This window comes from Cibotium barometz, chromosome 54, assembly GCF_041138505.1.
Source record: "Cibotium barometz isolate CiBa-2024 chromosome 54, ASM4113850v1, whole genome shotgun sequence".
NCBI lineage: Eukaryota > Viridiplantae > Streptophyta > Polypodiopsida > Cyatheales > Cibotiaceae > Cibotium > Cibotium barometz.
This window is the reverse complement of record NC_141099.1, coordinates 8,515,295-8,535,955: the sequence shown is the minus strand read 5'-3', so window position 1 is coordinate 8,535,955 and position 20,661 is coordinate 8,515,295. Positions and strand designations below refer to the sequence as shown.

The window sequence follows — 20,661 nt, the reverse complement described above, 5'->3', positions numbered from 1 at the left end:
TTGCACAACAGCAGCAAAAATTCATCAAACACAATTTTCCTGCAACAAAAAGAAAAATCAGAAAATTACAAGGTATTTTCCTCAATTTTTTTTTGGGATTTGCAAATTGAGCAAGTACAATCAACAATTGAGCAGGTACAGGTGCCCAATTGCTCAATTTTTGAGCAAAATTGGCAAAATTGGGTGACATTGGTCACAATCAGGATAAATTTGCAGGAAATTGGTCAAATTAGGATCAATTTGCAGGAAATTGGATGTCGAAATTTGGGGCTTTTGATGTAATTGTGCAATTAAGCACTCATACATGCTGTATGATGTGAAAAATCGCACATTTGGGCAAAATTGCAGCAAATTGCAGTGCATCAAGGGGCTTTTGTGCCGATTTGATTGATTTGCATGCAGACAATCGCGTTTGATGCTGTGGATAATGTGTTGATGCCTTACAAGCACTCAATGTGCCTGTAAATCAAGGGGCTTTCATGTATTTGATGTATATGTGGCCAGGGGGAAGCATCGTGAACACTCTGGATGCCTTCATGTGCGTCAATGTACCATGTATGATCAGAAATTGATCTCAAATCAAGGGGCTTTTTCATGTTTGTATGCTTGTTAAGCTTGGCAAAGCAGCAGGCAAGACATTTATGCCTTGAATCCTCAGAAATCAGCTTGCAGTCAAGGGGCTTTTGCCCAATTTCTGTTCGGAACTGTTGTATGCAGTGTTCGGGACTGTTAAAGTCTGATTTTCACTCATTTGGACAGCCAGGAGAGCATTTATTGCTACTGTACCTGCTGGTACAGATTTGGCACAGCTTTGTGCATGATTTGGCATGGCTGTACACTGTTTTGAGTGACCAAAAGGTTCAATTTCAACTGCTGAACTTGCCGGGACAGGTTTGGTACATCATTGGTGAGCACTTGGTACTGCTGTACAGTACTTTGGAAGGGCAAAAGAGCACATTTGAGGTGCTGTCCAAAATCTGCAGCAACCAGATTTTGGTGTTTTCATCACATAAAGTGGGAGAAAAGTTGCATTTGTGCTTCCGCAGTGGGAGATAAAGCTTGGGACAACATTTGTGAGCACTTTGTGTGCTCTGGGTGCAGTGTTTGCACATTTGCAGGGAGTCAGGCATTAAAGGTTGCATATTGCTATGGCAACCACAGGTGAGCTCTTCATTGCTTCACATCAAGAAGCTTGAAGGCTCGCAGAATTATGACATTTGGCAAACCCAGTGCTACAATGTGTTGCTCCAGAAAAAGCAGCACAAGCCTATCAAAGAAAGGGGTGTGATGCCCGCTTCTCTTACAGCTGAAGAGTGGGAAGATATGGATGAGCTGGCAAGATCTACTATCATGTTGTCTGTGTCAGACTCATTACTTTTCAGCATTCGTGAAGAGAAGACAGCTTGGGGAATGTGGCAGAGATTGCAGGACTTGTATGCCCAACAAAGTGCCTCAAGCAAAGTGTATTGGTTGAAGAAACTCATAGGTCTTCAGATGAAGGAAGGGGCGTCTATGACAGCCCATCTAAATGAGTTTAATGGTATTGTCAACCAGGTCATTAATCAAAAGTTGGCAATGGACGATGAGTTCAAAGCCACTTTTTTGTTAAGCACTTTGCCAGAGAGTTGGGACACATTCAGGACAGCCACTAGCAATTCGCATGCTATGCTGTCATATGCAGATGTTGAGGGTGCTCTTCTTCAAGAAGAGATGAACAGGAAAAACAACTCTGTTGGAAAGTCCAATGCAATGAATGCACGTGGGAGATCCCAGCAAAGGGGAAAAAGCCAAGAAAGGGGAAGGAGCAAGTCTCGCTCCAAAAAGGATTTGGAATGCCATTATTGTGGCAAGAAGGGACACATCAAAAAGCAATGCTACAAATGGAAAAATGATCAAAAAGAAAAGGGAAAAGGCAAAGACAAAGACAAGGATGAAGCCAAAGATGTAAAGCCAAAGGGCAAAAGTGGAGTCAAGATCGAAGAAATCAATGTGTCACATGCAGGTGGCAGTGAGGATGAGGTCCTCTTTACGTCTTCACTTGATGCCCATTCACTTCTTACAGGTGGTCATGGTATGCACTCATGGATCATTGATTCAGGTGCCTCCTTTCATGTCACAGGTTGCAGAGACTTGTTTGTCAGGTATACTGCTGGCAATGAAGGAGTGGTTTATTTGGGTGATAACCATGCATGCAAGATTCTTGGCAGAGGTGATGTGAGGCTTGTATTTTCAGATGGCTCACAACTTATGCTCCATGATGTCAGGCATGTGCCTGAGATCAAAAAGAATCTGCTTTCTACTGGACAGCTTGATGATGCTGATTATGTTACCACATTTGGTAGTGGAAAGTGGAAGATTTGTAAGGGCTCACTGGTTGTTGCCAGAGGCTCTAAGGTGGACACTCTTTACTTTATGCATGCAGGTGTTTGTCACCATGCTAATGTAAATGCAACCGAGCTGCCGGAAATCTCTATGTGGCATAGCCGGTTGGGACACATGAGTGTCAAAGGAATGGAGCAATTGTCTCGTTTGGGTTACTTGCCTTCTCTAAAGTTTTCAAGTTTTCAATTTTGTGAGCATTGTATATATGGTAGGCAACTACAGTGCCCCCACAAGAAAGCTCTTGGACAGAAAGATGCTCAGTTAGAGCTTGTGCATACAGATGTATGTGAGATGCCTCAGCTTTCTTTGGGAGGGGCAAAATATTTTGTGTCTTTTATTGATGATGCCACACGCAAGGTGTGGGTTTATCCTCTTCGTTTGAAGAGTGATACATTCTCAGTGTTTCAGAAGTTTGTTGCTCTTGTTGAGAATCAAACTGGCAAAACACTGAAAGCTTTGCGTTCCGACAATGGTGGAGAGTATACGTCCAAACAGTTTCAGGACTTTTGTGATGCTAAAGGCATCAAGAGGGAGCTCTCTACTCCTTATGATCCTCCACAAAACGGGACAGCAGAGAGGATGAACAGGACCATACAGGAGAAGGTCCGTTCTATGTTGTCACATGCTGCATTACCTCATGGTTTTTGGGCTGAAGCTGTTATGACAGCCGTTCACCTTATAAACAGGTCACCTAACACGAGGCTTGGTGGGAAAGTGCCCGAAGAAGTATGGACAGGGAAGCCTCCGTCATACAAGCACTTGAGAGTGTTTGGTTGCGTTGCGTACGTGCACATACGCAGGGAAATGCGCACCAAACTTGATCCTAAGTCTCACAAATGCATATTCCTAGGATATGGTGACAGAGGTGAAATGGGGTATAGACTTTGGGATCCCATGAATAGAAAGATCATACGCAGCAATGATGTCATTTTTGATGAAACATGCATGTATAAGGAGCCTGCAAGGCAACAGGAGCCTGGCAGAGTCATCTTTGATGATGATGGACATCATGGACAACAACAAAGGGCTGTAAATCAGCCATTACAGCAGGAAAACCAGCCCTTAAATGGTGCTGAAAATGGTCCAAATGGACAGCCAGAGATGGCAGAAGATATCCCTATGGATATACCACAGTTAGAGGAGATACCGGGCATGATTTTTCAGCCTTATGGCATGGAACAGGAGCCACCAATGGGTGATATGCAGGCTGGACAGCAACCTGCAAATGATGGTCATTGGGTACGGAGGTCCACTAGACCCTCCAGAGCCCCTGACAGGTTTGTTCCAGGGGTTGACTACTTGATGCTCACTGACTGTGGGGAGCCCTCATGTTATAAGGAGGCTTTACAGAGGGCAGACAAGGCTCTTTGGGAGCGTGCCATGAAGTCAGAGATGGATTCTTTGCATAAAAATGGAACTTGGAAGTTGGTGCATTTGCCTGCAGGCAAGAAGGTTTTGCCTTGCAAGTGGGTATACAGGCTCAAAGTTGCACCGGATGCAAAGCCAAGATACAAAGCCAGGTTAGTGGCTAAGGGCTTCAAGCAGGAATATGGTGTGGACTTTGAGGAGATCTTCTCTCCAGTGGTCAAAATGACCACACTTAGAGCTGTGTTGGCTTTGGTTGCGCATGATGATCTGGACTTGATTCAGATGGATGTGAAGACTGCTTTTCTTCACGGTGATCTCCATGAGGAGATATATATGCAGCAGCCAGAGGGTTATGCAGTGAGTGGAAAGGAGAAGCTTGTATGCAAGCTGAAAAAGAGTCTTTATGGACTCAAACAGGCACCAAGGGAATGGTATCACAAATTTGATACATTCATGAAATCTCAGAAATTCAGGAGAAGTGACATAGATCACTGCTTGTACACCAAGAAAGCTTTGGATGGCAGTCTATTGATCCTCATCTTGTATGTTGATGATATGTTGATTGCCGGGAAATCTCGTAAAGAGATGGATGCCTTGAAGAAGAGGCTGCATGAAACCTTTGATATGAAGGATTTGGGTGATGCAAATCACATCTTGGGTATGCGGATACTTCGGGACAGAAATCAGCATGTGTTGTATTTGTCTCAGAAGGAATACATTGGCAAAGTCTTGCAGAGGTTCAATATGGACGGGGGGAAGAAGACTAGTACTCCTTTGCCTCCATATGTGAAACTCAGTGCTATGGACAGCCCACAGTCAGATAGAGACAGGGCTGATATGGCCAAGATTCCGTATGCTTCAGCTTGTGGCAGTCTCATGTATGCCATGGTTGCTACTAGGCCGGACATTGCATTTGCAGTGGGAGTGGTTTCTAGATACATGGCCAACCCTGGCAAGAAGCATTGGGAAGCAGTGAAAGGTGTCATGAGATACCTGAAGGGCACACAGGATTTGTGCATTTGCTTTGGCAAACAGGATGCATTAGTGCATGGTTACACGGATTCGGATTATGCCGGTCATCCAGATAACCGGAAGTCTACTACCGGTTATGTGTTTACATTCACAGGAGGTGCTGTGTCATGGATATCCAGGATGCAGAAGTGCACTGCCTTATCTACTACAGAGGCCGAGTATATTGCAGCCACAGAGGCTTGCAAGGAGGCATTATGGCTATCTCGGTTAGTGGTTGATTTGGGCTATACAGGGGATATTCCATTGTTGCATTGTGACAGTCAGAGTGCCATTCAGTTGGCAAAGAACCCTGTTTTTCATGCAAAGACGACGCATGTGGATGTGAAGTATCACTTCATCAGAGAGGTGATAGAGAACAAGCAAATTCAGCTTGTTAAGATTCACACGGATGACAACCCGGCTGATCTGTTGACAAAGAGTTTGCCTCCGGAGCGGTTTGCTCATTGCAGACACTTGATGGGCATTGGATGAGGCCATTTTCAGCCTTGATATGGCCTTGTATATTATCATGTACATGCTGATTTTTTCTTTTCCTTTACTTAAGGGCACTTTGCCTTTAAGTGGGAGGTTGTTGGGGTAAAGGCGTTATGCCCACCCTTATAGTGTGTACAAGCCCATAAGTTATAGTACATAGTACACTTAGTACTTTTAATGTACTAAGTGCACTATGTGTACTAGTGCAATATACATGTGTGATAGGGGAGTCACACACTCATATCATTATGAGTTGACTTATCCCCACAACTCTCTCTCTCTCTCTCCCTTGCTTCTCTGTGTATGTCTCCCACATAACTCTTAACCCTAATTCTCTCCCATCACCACTTTTTGGGTTCAAGGCACGACTGCTCACAGTTTTTTTTTTACGTGACGTTTCACCATTTTAAAAAAAAACGATTAATCCTCAGCCTTATACATAAAGGTTTTTCTTTTTAAGACTAAGCCACGTGGCTACCAACAAAAAATGGCCAGCTTCATAGCAATCATTTTTTTTAAAAAACGAATCGTTGGCCGGAAAAGGGCTCAGGAGGTTTAATGTCCAATTTCTTAGTTTTGGATGCTTGTAATAAGCAATAAATAACTTTTAAGTCATCGGCTTCTATCTTTGGGAGTAAAATGTCGGCGTCTGGAACTGGTGCGTCGAGTGAAGCCGTCGAACTTGTAGGTTGAGAGTGTCAGGGCTGCATCTGCTGCATGATGCATTTGCGATGTGAGAGTCTCCAAAGTCTTTTGGAATTGACTCTGCATAGTTGCCATCTGGGTCTTTATCTCCTGCTGCCATCAGGTAAGAACGGGTTCGTCTTCCAGGATCGGTTCGTGTGCCATGGTAGGAGATGGGACTTGGTTGCTCTACTGCAGCTGCGTTGTTGTGCCCTAGTAAGAACCATCTCTGGGAGGGCGAAGTTGAACATACTGGAATATGGCCATGGTGAGGTTATCAAGGGAGGAGTTGCGACTAACCACCCGGTGTAGCGAGGACGATCAGAAGGAGAAAGTAAAGGAGTGGGAGTGGGAGCCGGTGTGGCGAAGGAGTGGGTGTCCGAGGAGTATATGTCGGTGTTGAAGATCGGACACTGAATAAAAAAGGAGCCTGCTCAGGGTATGTACTGATCCCGTGGTAGATGAGAGATGCCTCCAAGATGGCGAGGCCGAGGTAAGGGTGCCGCTCCAAAAGAAAACTGTAATGGGGCAGGTCTCGTGGCGAGGTAAGTATTCCGAAAATCCACACGTCAAGTTCCCGATCACGGGATGTGGGTGTGGCAACCTGGATACAGAAGTAGGCTGGAGGAGCAGGGGCTGGTACAGGTGCAGGAGAAGGCACGGGTGTAGGGTAGGGTGTCACGTGCACACCCATCAGGTGTACAAGTGGCATGGCATCATCAGGCATATAATCAGGATATTCATTCAGGCATATATCAGTATGAGCATCATATGGGGGTGTTTTCTCACCAACATCAGCACTCTAATCATCATGAGCATTTTATGGCATTTATACATCAGCCGACAGCATGTATAAACCAGCCGACTGGCATTTTATGGCGTTTATGACATTTTATGGCAGTCGTGGGCATTTGCATCTGGCCGACTGCAACAAAGCTGGCCGACCAGCACCAGTTCACTCATATAAATAGAGAGCATCATATTCAGTCCAAAAACGCATCTCACATTAGCATTTCCAGCATTCAGTCCACCATCGCATCTCAGCGCTTCAGATCAGCAAACGCATAGAGCATCACTGCATCCGGAGAGCATCTGCGTTTCAGTTCAGCAGTTCAGCATCAGTTCCCAGCCATCCCCTTCAGCGTTTCCTTCCCACGAGACAAGGGAAAGACATTGGGACAGCAGTACATTCAGCATATCAGTATATTCGGCATATAGGCAGCATATTCAGCATATAGTTCATCCTTCCTATCTCCTACATAGAGGGAAGCCGGCATCGAAGGGTGGACCTCAGCATTGGAGCCGGGAACAGTCCTCAGTATCAGCATTCAGCCTATTCCTCTCATCCCGAGAAGGATAGTCATCTAGGACAGCATCATAGATCTATTCAGATCTCATTGTAACCCATTCATCTAATATAGCTGCATTGCATTGCATTGACACTATCTGTCTTTCTTAAGCATCATTAAGTGTAGTTTAGTTAAACTAAGGTTGTGATTACTACGGTCAAAGACCTCACATGTCACATTGGTATCAGAGAGTTACAGGGTAACCAGCCTTAGATCATGTTCATTCCATCAGACATTCAGTCAGACATCAGGTTAATCGCTTCCGCACAGATAAACCCAGTTCTCAAAATCTTGTAGGCCACCCTTAGGGATTTTCCCTTAGGTATGCATTAGTAACCCATCCATCTGCATTCTTGCACAACATATAGGGTTGCACATGGCTTACATAACAGTCATCTTAGCAGTCAGTCTTGCATCTGCAAGGCATACATGTTTGCCCATGAATTCTCTAGGGAAGAATGACATCCATCATCAAAGGAGGACATAAGTTTTGGGCTTCAACCAAGGTGGTAAGGTACGTAGTGTACGGCACGCTATCAGTACGTACGGAACGTACTTCTGTACGGAACAAATTTTAAAGTACGTAAACAGTACGTACCATTTGTAAACAGTCCTAGAAACCTGAATATTTTGTCGACATAGCAACCAAAATACTTAAAATAAAGACTGAACCTCATTACTTAAAGTTTAAATCAATTATCAGTTACCAAGCCCATTACACAATACCTCATGTTAACAGTCATAGTGATATAAGCAAGAACCATGAAAGTCATAGATGATAAAAGAGAGTACAAATATCATGTCTACAGCTGCCAGCACATGTCCTGGTCCACAAGTGCAAAAAGCAAAACAATGAAACACTACAGTTGTCTAGACTCTAGAGTCTAGACGCAAGAGTCTCAGATGAAGATGATGAGTCTTCTGAAGAGAGCATGCCTCCATCATTGATACCATTGCCCTCTTCATCGAACTCTGGCTCAGCAGCAACAAGCTCCAGTGCATCCTCGTCATGTGCGTCGGGAATCTGAGTGTGAATGAGTTCGACAGCCTCATTTGCACGCCTCTGCTGGGTGCGACGAACTGGAAGCTTTCCCCTGGAGCTGCCTGGCGTAGAGGAATGCTGAGAGATCGTGCACGTGAGCGGGTCACACAACGATCCACGCTCTCAAGCTCTCTATGTAAAGCTCTCAAAATCTCCTCTTGCTCATCTCTAATCTGCCGATCCACAAGCTCCGGGCTAGGTTCATCTACCATTTTGAATAGTGTTGGATCAACCTGTTTAAACATGCCACAAATTGCATATTGGACAATGGATATTCATTGAACTAGAAAAAAATTTCTACTTCTAAGTTCTTCTTGAGTCCAAATTTCAATTTATACCTGCTTCGGTGACCCCAAAGCATGGTAGCTTCGCACGAGCCTCATGTTAGCTCTGCAATACACCAACTTCTCTAATTGAGAAGTACTAAGGCGATTCCGAATCTTAGTGTGTATAAGAGAGAGTGAGCTCCAGTTCCGCTCACATGCTCCAGCTGAGCAATCCTGTGCAAAAATGAGTGCAATGCGAGCAAATTTGTAAATCTTTTAATGCTAAAACATCAATCTTCATTTCCGAAGAGTATACTTTAGAGATTAATTACAAGTTACCTGACTCCTGAGATAGAACACGAAGAGCAACTCGTGAAAGGTTTGGAAGACCAACCCTTCCATAAGAGTGCCACCATGTCAAAGGGAATTTCATGGCTTCCTTCCTCAATGACACAGGTCTCGCAAATGAAGCACCAATACCACTCATGTAAGTGGTGAACTCTCTATCAATCTGAAGTTGCTCCTCCTCTGAGAACATCCTTCCCACATACTCTGACTGCTTCATGCTCAAAGCAGTATTATTCCATAGCTCTGGCGACCTGTAGAGAGGATGGAGCATGGCAGCCATCGCATGGATGGGACGGCTCATGAATGTCCACCGTTTGTCTACAATGTCCAAGATCTCACCTCGGCTGAAAATGAGAGATTGAACATACATGTCTTAGGTTATAGTGCTAAGAGAATCGAGAATCGAGAAGTCATAAAAATCAAAGAAAGAGGAAGAAATTAGAACTATTGCTTACCGTTGAGCAGTCATCATGGAGCACTGAGCAACATGGTCTTTCATTTGCATAAACAAATGAAAGACCAGCCCCAAAGTTGAGCCCTTTATGTCTGTAAGTCGGAGAAGGACATACACGGGCTTAAGTGCAACTAAAAGGCTATGAACTTGCTGCCAAAAATCATCATCCAGGATCCGCCTCTGCAAGTATTTTGTACGCTCATCCTCTGAATGATGCATCTGTCGCCACCTTGGATCCACAACTGTTGATGATAGTGAATCTCTTATCTTGTAGAGCCTATCCAAGACCAAGAATATGTAGGCAAACCTGGTCTTGGAGGGTCTCACCATATCCAAAGGGCTATGGCTCCGAAAGATGGCAAGAGCCTGATGCTTCTTGCGGAAGAAGGTGGTGATCTTTACAGCATCTGCAACAATGGGCTGCACCCAAACAAGCTTCCCAATGTCTTCCATAAGTAAATCAAGACAATGGGCAGCACATGGAGTCCACACTATATGTGGAAACTCTGCCTCGACCATTTGACCCATTGCCTTGCAGTTAGAAGCGTTGTCGGTCACCACCTGCACAACATTGTCCTCCCCAACCTCAAGGATAGCCTGTCGAATGTGGCCATAAATGAACTCCCCTGTGATCCTGTCGCCTGCTCTCCCTGCATCCACGGCACGCAAGAAATAGGTGCCCAAGCAAGATGACACAAGGATATTGATTATGTGCCTCTTGCGAATGTCTGCCCACCCATCTGAAATAATAGTGCATCCAAACTCCTGCCAACCTACTTTCACAGGAGTGAGCGCCTTGTCTATCAAGGCCTTCTGCTCATCCAACATGGATGTACGCATCTTCGTATACTCAAGACCTGTCCATGTCTCAGTAGGCCCTACCTGCGCAATTGCTTTCACCATTCTTTTCCATTGGTCTATCCTTAACACATTGAAGGATATATTACACTCAATAAGAGTACGACAAATCTCCATTTCTGCCACCCTTTGCCGCTCTTTTACCCAAGCTTGTGATGAGATACAAGAACGCAGAGTGGATTGCTTTGATGCCTCCCATGTACCTCTCGCATCTTGTGGCAGGAGGTCCTCATCATCGGCAATACGTGCCCTCTTCCTGCCTGTGGTGGATTGGGCTGAAGCCGAAAGACTTTCACCCTCATCTACTGTACCTGAACCTGTAACATCTCCAATAAAAGCATCATGGAGAGCATCTTGCGTACTTTCACCACCTCTAACACTGCTTGCACCACCCATTGCAGGACAATTCTCCGCAATCAATTCGTCCCTCACAGCTTGTGGTATTTTATCACATGGACCACATTGATTGGTGCACCCGATACCTATCATGTGCTTGATGACGCGAGTTATGGTGCTAGTGTACTGCTCCCCGCAATACTTGCATGCCCATAGCCGAGTACCTGACCCTTGCTGAGAAGGGGTGTTAACAACCCTCAGGACATTGGTGTGGATTGCCCAGTTCGGGTTAGTCTTGCACGGCATGATGAAGCCTGGGCGTGAGAGAGAGCGAAGAAGTTTGCTTTGCAGAGTTTTGCAGGTACACACGATTTTGCAAGTATTCACAAATGCCCAAATTTTGGTCGCTTATCCACAAGCGCATGGTCGCCACACGCGTTTCGCCACGCCACACCATTTTTTTTAAATGTTTCCGTACAGATCCGTACAGTACGGTACCGTACCGTACCGTACAACCGTACCGTACTGTACGGATCCGTACGTACGTACAGCATCAACCTTGGCTTCAACTGGCAGCAGCAGGGGGTTCTCTTCCACAGAAGACGGAAGTTAGCTCCAACATCGCCTCAGGAGGTTCAGAGCTTCAGGAACGACGGAGATGGTAGGTGAAAGGATTCCACAGACATGCCAGGGGTGACTCAGGTATTCCAAGCAGTTTTAGCAGCATTTCCTATTCAGTTCCCACAGTCGACAAAGTCTTTGGCTCAAAGGATTTCACTCCTACAAACGACCTCAGTCCCGACAGAAGAAGTCAGAAGGGGGCAGTGGTTCAGTGGAGAAGGATCACCACAGGAGTCGAAAGGTTGCCAGGTATACCACCCAACAACATTTTAGCAGAAGGGAATGTCACGTGCACACCCATCAGGTGTACAAGTGGCATGGCATCATCAGGCATATAATCAGGATATTCATTCAGGCATATATCAGTATGAGCATCATATGGGGGTGTTTTCTCACCAACATCAGCACTCTAATCATCATGAGCATTTTATGGCATTTATGGCATCAGCCAACAGCATGTATAAACCAGCCGACTGGCATTTTATGGCGTTTATGACATTTTATGGCAGTCGTGGGCATTTGCATCTGGCCGACTGCAGCAAAGCTGGCCGACCAGCACCAGTTCACTCATATAAATAGAGAGCATCATATTCAGTCCAAAAACGCATCTCACATTAGCGTTTCCAGCATTCAGTCCACCATCGCATCTCAGCGCTTCAGATCAGCAAACGCATAGAGCATCGTCTCCATCCGGAGAGCATCTGCGTTTCAGTTCAGCAGTTCAGCATCAGTTCCCAGCCATCCCCTTCAGCGTTTCCTTCCCACGAGACAAGGGAAAGACATTGGGACAGCAGTACATTCAGCATATCAGTATATTCAGCATATAGGCAGCATATTCAGCATATAGTTCATCATTCCTATCTCCTACATAGAGGGAAGCCGGCATCGAAGGGTGGACCTCAGCATTGGAGCCGGGAACAGTCCTCAGTGTCAGCATTCAGCCTATTCCTCTCATCCCGAGAAGGATAGTCATCTAGGACAGCATCATAGATCTATTCAGATCTCATTGTAACCCATTCATCTAATATAGCTGCATTGCATTGCATTGACACTATTTGTCTTTCTTAAGCATCATTAAGTGCAGTTTAGTTAAACTAAGGTTGTGATTACTACGGTCAAAGACCTCACATGTCACATTGGTATCAGAGCGTTACAGGGTAACCAGCCTTAGATCATGTTCATTCCATCAGTCATTCAGTCAGACATCAGGTTAATCCCTTCCCCACAGATAAACCCAGTTCTCAAAATCTTGCAGGCCACCCTTAGGGATTTTCCCTTAGGTATGCATTAGTAACCCATCCATCTGCATTCTTGCACAACATATAGGGTTGCACATGGCTTACATAACAGTCATCTTAACAGTCAGTCTTGCATCTGCAAGGCATACATGTTTGCCCATGAATTCTCTGGGGAAGAATGACATCCATCATCAAAGGAGGACATAAGTTTTGGGCTTCAACTGGCAGCAGCAGGGGGTTCTCTTCCACAGAAGACAGAAGTTAGCTCCAACATCGCCTCAGGAGGTTCAGAGCTTCAGGAACGACGGAGATGGTAGGTGAAAGGATTCCACAGACATGCCAGGGGTGACTCAGGTATTCCAAGCAGTTTTAGCAACATTTGCCATTCAGTTCCCACAATCGACAAAGTCTTTGGCTCAAAGGATACTCCTACAGAAGACCTCAGTCCCAACAGAAGAAGTCAGAAGGGGGCACTGGTTCGGTGGAGAAGGATCACCACAGGAGTCGAAAGGTTGCCAGGTATACCACCCAACAACAGTTTAGGAGAAGGGAATGTCACGTGCACACCCATCAGGTGTACAAGTGGCATGGCATCATCAGGCATATAATCAGGACATAGGGGGTGTCCTGGATATAGCTGAACTCATATGGTCCCTCGGCCATAAGCCACCGCCGCAAGAAAATTTAATGGAAAACAGTGAAGTATGTCCAACCCGCCAACAGATATAAGTTGGTGCCTTCAGCCCGTAGAATGTGACATTAGTACCCGAGGTGTGTTGTGCTCTAAAGATGATGAAACGACAAGTCTCTCTAACATAAAAATACCACAGTCTTGGGTTGCGTGTGAACCCTTTTTTTTTTTGTAAATGGAAAGATCACACCTGTGGAGCTTGCTTTGATGGAGTTGTCACCGACAATTGTTGTTTAACAAAAGCAGGCCGGTTGCATGAGCCAGCAGTTTTGGTAGTCGACCAGCCATGTCAAGCAAGGCCCGTTGGCAAGGGCAATCGCCAGCATGTAGTCGAGGGGCACCACCATGAGAAAGAAGAAAAAAAAACGTGAACTGTTGGCCTCCGGAGAAGAGCCTATCGGGTCGAGACGAGTCCAGGAAATGATTCGGGTTTTTTTTTAATTGCTATGAAGCTGGCCGTTTTTTGTTGGCAGCCACGTGGCTTAGTCTAAAAAATAAATAAACCTTTATGTATAAGGTTGAGGTTTAATCGTTTTTTTTTAAGAAAACGTGAGGAGTTGTGTCTTGAACCCAAAAAGTGACGCCCCCTTGATGATGACGATTCAGGCGATCAAGACCACCACAGGGACACGGGGCAACCTACTAGCACATGGATGCAACCCGGGTGTGAATCTCAGCTTCCCATCGTTTTTTTTTAAGACAAACTTGGGGGAAAATGACTAATCAGGTTAAATTGGACAAAGGGGTCAAAATTGGATGGGGGCATTCTCTCCTGTTCTTCCATACAACTCTTGCTATCCCTAATTTTAAGGTTAATTTTCTGATTTTTAGGGTTTCGGGTGTGGACATCTCACAAGTTGGAGCTTGTTTGCTCTGATACCACTATCACGACTTCCTAGTCTATTAATACTTTAAGAGACATAACTAAGATTGAATACAATAACTAAAGACAATTAGAGAGTGGAAAGCTGAGTGTTGTTTGCATTGAGACGCAAGGCCTTGTTAAATAGGGCCTGAAGAGGTACAAACGAAGAGGCACATCCGTGACGAAAGGGTGTGACTCTTGAACGAATAGTTATGTCCTTTGGACGTAGAGATGTGTCTTTTGATCAATAGATGTGTCCCTTTGAAGAGACGTGTCCTTTGATGATGACCCATGTGAGAGGGTGTGACCCTTCACTGGTGTCCGTTCAATGATTAAGAGTAATTAGAGATAATTAAGAGATTAAGAGAGATTAAGTCACAATCGTGACACTTGCCAACCAGGCGTCATGTCCACTCTACCACTTGCACTCCGTGTTGGTACTATGACCACACACCTTGGAGGAGAGGTGGGCTCAAGTGTGTAACATAAAATGAGAATCACTCATAGGCATAGATATCATGGTGCTCCATAAACATTTCTGCTACACATAGTTTATAGGCATTTCGGCCACCAATAGTTTTACAGGCATTTCGGCCACTAATAGAAATCCTTGATCCATGAGATAACCATGAGTTTCATAAGTCCAATGCATCCCAAATAAAGGGAGCCAAAAGCATAATCCATCCCAATAAAGGGAATCATAAATAATGTTTCCCTGAAACCATCTCCAGGCAAACAATAACACCTTTCTCCTTGCATGGCTATGCAAGGGTTAGTGAACATCAAAAACACTTCATAGTAAATAGCAAAAGCACCAACTTTGCAAACTTAAAGTATACTTAGCTTTTCTTTGCCAGGTTAGTCATGAAGCCAAAAGAAATATCTCCTCACCATATCCTAAAGATATCTCAAGATATATCTCCATATAGCTTGCCTGTAAGCTTGATAATATAATCCACAATATCCATATGGAAAGAGTGCTAAACTCGTGTACTTAAAGCCAACTCCATGCTTCAAAGTTCATAAATCCTTAGATCAACAAGCTGTCTATTGCTCATGCTCTTGCTTCATAAGCTATGAAGCGGTTGGCCATGCTTAACAGCAATGATGGTAAGTGTGGTCCCCACTTGAGATCTTTTCTCTTCCTTATTGATAGAAGGAAACCTTCGCTTCCAAGAAAGCCTATGCTCTGATACCAATGTAACTTCCGTGGTGCACGGGGGACTAGGGCCTTTGACACACGTGTTGATACCATCAATGCATATTAAAACATTTAAACATGGCCACAGCCTTAACACATATCCATCATCACTTTGCATAAAACATAAAAGATGGACAAAACATCCACAAATGCTGAAAATGGAGCTTGCACATGTGACACCGCATAGAGGCCGGAATGGGCCGACCCCCCCCCCTTGGAGTATTTTATTATGTACAAGCTTTGAGGGCCTTACTCTCCCCATAGGAGATGCCGGATTATTCATATACAAATGCCATAACACAACCCAACACAAGGCAACTATAAAATTCAGCCGTTACATAGCTGTAGAAATGCCGAGCCAACAATATAAACCATATACCTCCGTGTGGGTACTAATTCTTCCCCAAAAACCACGGGTCTTCATGCCATAGAGCTGGTACAGCAAGTACAACTCTCCATTCAACCAATACAAGTACAATGGCTGGTACAATAAGTACAATGGCTAGGACAGCAAGTACAACAGTTGGTACAGTAGGTACAATGGCTGGTACAACAGGTACAATAAGTACAAGTACAAGGGTTGGTCCAGCCAGTCAGGTACAATGGCTAGGACAGCAAGTACAACGGCTGGTACAGTAGGTATAGTGGTTGGTACAACAAGTACAGCAAGTACAAGTACAAGGGCTGGTACAATCAATACACTGGCTAGTACAGCAAGTACAAGGACTGGTACAATCAATACAATGGTTGGTACAGCAAGTACAAGGGCTGTTTCAACAAGTACAATGGCTAGAAATCATAATAAATGATTAAATACCCTTGCCTTTGGTATTTCTTTTCGATGGAAGCCTCCAAAACAATCCCCAACAGCTGGTATTCTTCATGGGCAACCTTCAAGAGAGAGAGAAAGAGAGTGGCCATCATTAGGGCAGCCTATAACGGTAGTAGAGGCTAGTGTTGAAGAGAGAGGGCTCCAATTTATAGATTTGGACCTCCATGAACTGAAAGGGCAAGAGAAGGCTACAATGAAAAGTGGAGAGGCACACAATAGCTGAAGCGACAAGTGTGAGACCACTTGTCTCACTTTTATCCACTTTCTGACAAGTGTCAGGCCACTTGTCTCACTTTGGTCCACTTTCTTGCCACATGTCCCAATCTAAGAGATGGGTCCTTCCATAAACTTTATCTCCAAAAATATCTCAACTCTTAGAAATTCTGTTATAGACACTTTGCCAACTCTAGTATCGGCTCAATTCCAAATGTAATGACGCAAACAGAATTTCCATCGGAGTCGGGCCAAAAATAGCAACTCTCCTAAATTTTAGGAGTGTGATCCTTTGTATTCCACGATAATCCCCCATTCCCAAAGCTTGTACTTTCCAAATATTTCGACGTCCTGGAGTCCACCAAACCCCTTTCATACTGGAAAATGTCCAGGCTGGTAACAAAGATTTACAACAGTATGTTGCGTGGCACACTAGAGAGCTCGATGCAATGACGCCATTGAAGGCACCCTCACCCCGCCAACAAAGTCCATCCCGAGCATATGACTCGATATCATTCATACCTTCAGTGGGGGAAGCTTCAGGGTGGCTCAGACCGCATGCAGAAGCATCAGGAGGCCTTAATGAGGATCTGACGTTAAGGTCCCTTTCTCACTGACAGTGGTGGCAAGCCCACTTCACACTATATATACCTAGATGAATCCAGGACCAAATTCACCTTATAAGAAAGTGCAATTTATAACCTCATGGTAGTCATCCACAAGACAATGAACCATCAACTTCATCATGTATAATATGGACTAGATACTACGACCAATTGACACTATAGACCACCTGTGTGGTTGTTTCCCCCTCCCCCCATTGTCTGAGATAGCCTTCTCCTCCTCGAGCGGCCAGCCGGAGGAGAAAAGCATCCTTCCCCTTTTATGCTTCTTGAATGTTTTTCTTGGTAACTAATAGAAGGATCTTTTTCACAGAAAAAAAAATGAGTACATTTTTGTTGCATTTGAATTTAAGGAGGCATCCACATCGTCAACAGGCCTGTAGCCTGGTGGTGGATATGTTACTCTTCCACAATATGGACCCGAGTTAAAAACCCTCCTAGCTACACCCGCTGAACATGATTGAAGTGTATCGCTAAATACAATATATTATCTCTACCCAAATAAATAGATGTTCACATGATCAACTTTTACTCTAAGGAGATGCATAGAAGATGTCAAATCGAAAAGAAAGGTAGCTTTTGTGTTGCATAATAAATGTAACGTTAAACAAGCTTCAGCTAACTGCCTCATGGTCACATTTGCAATGTATATGAAAAAGTTTGAGAGTTGCTCAGTAAGAATTATACCAATATCCATCACTATCACAATCAACAAAAACAATCAAACTACAATATGGTGCTTCATTATCAAAACAACCCTTTACCCCATCCTACTTGAGTTTAGACAATCCAAGGTGTCAATCACATAAGTGTAAACTACAAATTTTAGATTTAACCTTTCTCAGAGTACCATTCGGGAAGTAGCCTTTCCTTCATTAAGAGCCAGTTATCAAAACAACGCTATCCCAAAAGTGTATACAACAAATTCTTCTCGATATTACAATAACCCATGGTAACCTTCTAGAGGCAGAGCAGCCAAAGCAAAGTCATCACAAATAGCAGCAAATTTTAAATTTAACCTTTCTCGGAGTACCATTCGGGAAGTAGCCTTTCCCCTCCGCTACCAACACAGGTATGGAAACCTGGAAGCCTAGCAGCACCTACACATACTTTCCTATCGTGAGTCATATGTGAATCACAGGAACAGTTACACAAATGGACATACTTTTTCTTAATGTAAAAAGCAAGATGACAAAACAGTAAAGAAAAAGTTCCCATCGAGCATTCCATGAAAATAGACTTTACCCTCTGGGAATAGATATGCTTTACTCAAAGCAGGTCTTTCATATGGGGCAACCTGCAAATCAGAATAATGCTGTAAGAAAACAAAAAGCCATATTGCAAGGAAGGACGATTCCCTAATTGAATGAATAATTTAAATTGCTCTTTTAGAGGCAGATTGATCATTGAAGCAACACCAATCTTCCTACAGAACCTATAATAAGGGTATCAATGAAAAAGCTTGACAAGGAATGTAATACAGTCTTGGCATAATGAGAGTACTCTGAAAACTATCTTCTCAACAAGGTTGAACTAAGTTGGTGATGAATCTGAAGATAAAAGCACGAGCAAACTTACTGCTGCCTGTGACCCAGGAATCATAGCTTGCACTACATCATATGTGACCCATGGATGCATAGGCCGCACTTGACTCATGAGTGCATGCAACACTATGTTTACATGATCTATAGCATAGAAATAGCATGCTATGCGGCCCATAAATGAGCACACAAACACATGGCTCAATGCCTAGGGATCCAACTTCCATCTCAAGAAAAATACCAGCATGTGCACATCTCATCACACGACTAGATACCCATGAAAACTCTTTAACACAAGTCCTCCATTTTCATTCTTAAGACTCGCACAACCGCAACCTACTTTGGCAAGGCATTGACATGACAATACTTACAGCCTCTTTTGAGATAATGGCAAGCTCTCCAGGAAGGAGGCCCAGAGAAGCAAACTCCCTTGCAGCGTAACCCTGCCAGACAATGAGGTCCAAAGCACGATGAGAAACTGCAAACGTCTCTCTCTGATGGCATAGAGGTAAGAAAAGCTTAAATAGTAAATTAGAATGTCTTTAAACAGACATCTTTTCGAGCCATTGTCAACAAGCAAACAAAAACCTGCAAAAATAAAGGTTGGCTGTGCAAAATGGCAGATGACCTCATGAACAAGCTATGGAACAATACAGCTGCAGACCCTGGAACATGTATTAAAAGAGCATGTGACAGAAAAACCTAGACATGGTGACTGCCTTGGTAGCCTAAATCACCGTTATTTCTGTTGCTCAGTCGATTAAGTGCCAAAAAAATGTGCTGGTAAGGCAATTAAGTGCTAAGAAAAGGGCCAGCAGGATCTAGCCCAAGTGGTAACGTCTCATTCTGCCGACTTAGCAGGTCTGAAGTTTGAACCCTGGCATCTATTAGTGGGCTCTAGCCCGTGTAGTAATGCCTCGGCCTGCCAACATGCAGTTCTCAGATTGGAACGATATCAAAGATTGCATTGAAGGCGTGCATTCTGGTGCACTTCAAGGTAGAAATGAAGTCATTTACTCAGAAAGGCAACAGCAGGCGAATGAAAATTGAGCATTTGGACTGAATTGTCTCGGTGTTTTGAAACAAGGTTAACGCAAGCATGGAAAGCCCTGTAGAGGTGCAATTGATGAAATGCCATACTCGAAAAGGAAACATGCCCAGTGATCAAACAAGCTGACACATGGCGTCTGCACTAGAAAGCTCATCTGAGGCTGAAATTTTGCGTACTGGGCAAGTGCAAAGAAGACGATCCTTGTGCAGCTAAGCCATCTTTGGTTTAAAACAATGGCAAGAAAGACTGTGAAAAGCAGAAAAGGGGGGGGGGGCGGGACTTACCGCAGCAACGCCTCCGCCGAGAATGATGTACTTGAAGAAGGTCTCCGCCATAGCTCTGCAGAGAAGAAACACAGAATAAAAAGCAGGAAGCTTTTCTTAGTGCGTAGCAACAGCCGCTTCAAATGGATGAGAAGAAAACTGAATCGTGGACGCCGGTTCTACACAGAAAAAACCCAAGGCACCAAAAAGCACAGTAGTCATTATGACCAGTCCAATCCCTTTCTTTTTTGGGACTTTTTTAATCCAAATTTCATGTCCACATTCAATGACCCTTCACCAATGTGGTTCGTGCGTGCTTCATCCAAAATGTACTATAGCTTGCAAGCTCTTATTAAAGAACTAGACTAGACGTGGAACACCCTTTGTAAACCCTCTTTATATTTATTATATTTTATGCTTTTCTTTTCTTCTTTTTTTAAGAACCGCACTATGGTCACACTCCAGTGTTCTTGGGGGAGAAAACATACCCATTTCCATCCACAAAACAAGCAGTAATGGCATACATTTTTCCAAAATTGCAATGTTTTTTCTTTTCCTTAATCCACTTTATTTCCAAAATTCATTCCAAATTTGCACGGTTTTATCTTTTCCTTAATCAGCTATTTCCAAAATTCACCAGCTGGATGATCAACCGAGGAACCCATTTCTCTAACATTGTTGTCCACCCAAGATCTACACACACACACTCTAAAACACCCAATTCACAAAAAAATTATCCACCCAAGACCCACACACTCAGATATTTCCAAAATCCAACAAATGGATGATAAGTCAAGGCACCCATTCACCCAAGATCTACACACAGACATGCACGACGCACTTGTATGTGCATATTTGTGTAGCAATCCAAGTACTTGTAATTCGTAGTCACCAACAAAACAACAATACAATGAGGACAAAGGTGGGTT

General features: G+C 44.0%; 2 protein-coding genes across 3 annotated transcripts in view; both read right to left on the bottom strand.

Moving 5' to 3' along the window:
• Positions 1-19,967, bottom strand: part of LOC147607826 (monodehydroascorbate reductase, seedling isozyme-like) — a 29,474-nt gene extending 9,507 nt beyond the window's left edge. The window contains exons 1-4 of one of the 2 annotated variants that reach the window (XM_086790082.1): positions 19,754-19,967; positions 18,790-18,861; positions 18,123-18,174; positions 17,897-17,977 (exon numbers count right to left, since the gene is read on the bottom strand). In XM_086790082.1, the coding sequence (XP_086646208.1) occupies positions 17,897-17,977; positions 18,123-18,174; positions 18,790-18,861; positions 19,754-19,804 (256 nt within the window). In that variant the 5' untranslated portion in view covers positions 19,805-19,967. Of the gene's footprint in view, positions 1-17,713; positions 17,773-17,896; positions 17,978-18,122; positions 18,175-18,789; positions 18,862-19,753 lie in introns of those variants that run through there. The other variant, XM_086790083.1, reaches the window with a different exon arrangement.
• LOC147607827 (uncharacterized) lies at positions 9,252-10,920 on the bottom strand. Its single transcript, XM_086790081.1, has one exon. It carries the CDS (start codon positions 10,897-10,899, stop codon positions 9,397-9,399), a length of 1,503 nt encoding a protein of 500 aa, XP_086646207.1. The 5' UTR covers positions 10,900-10,920; the 3' UTR covers positions 9,252-9,396.
• Positions 19,968-20,661: the final 694 nt, after the last annotated feature.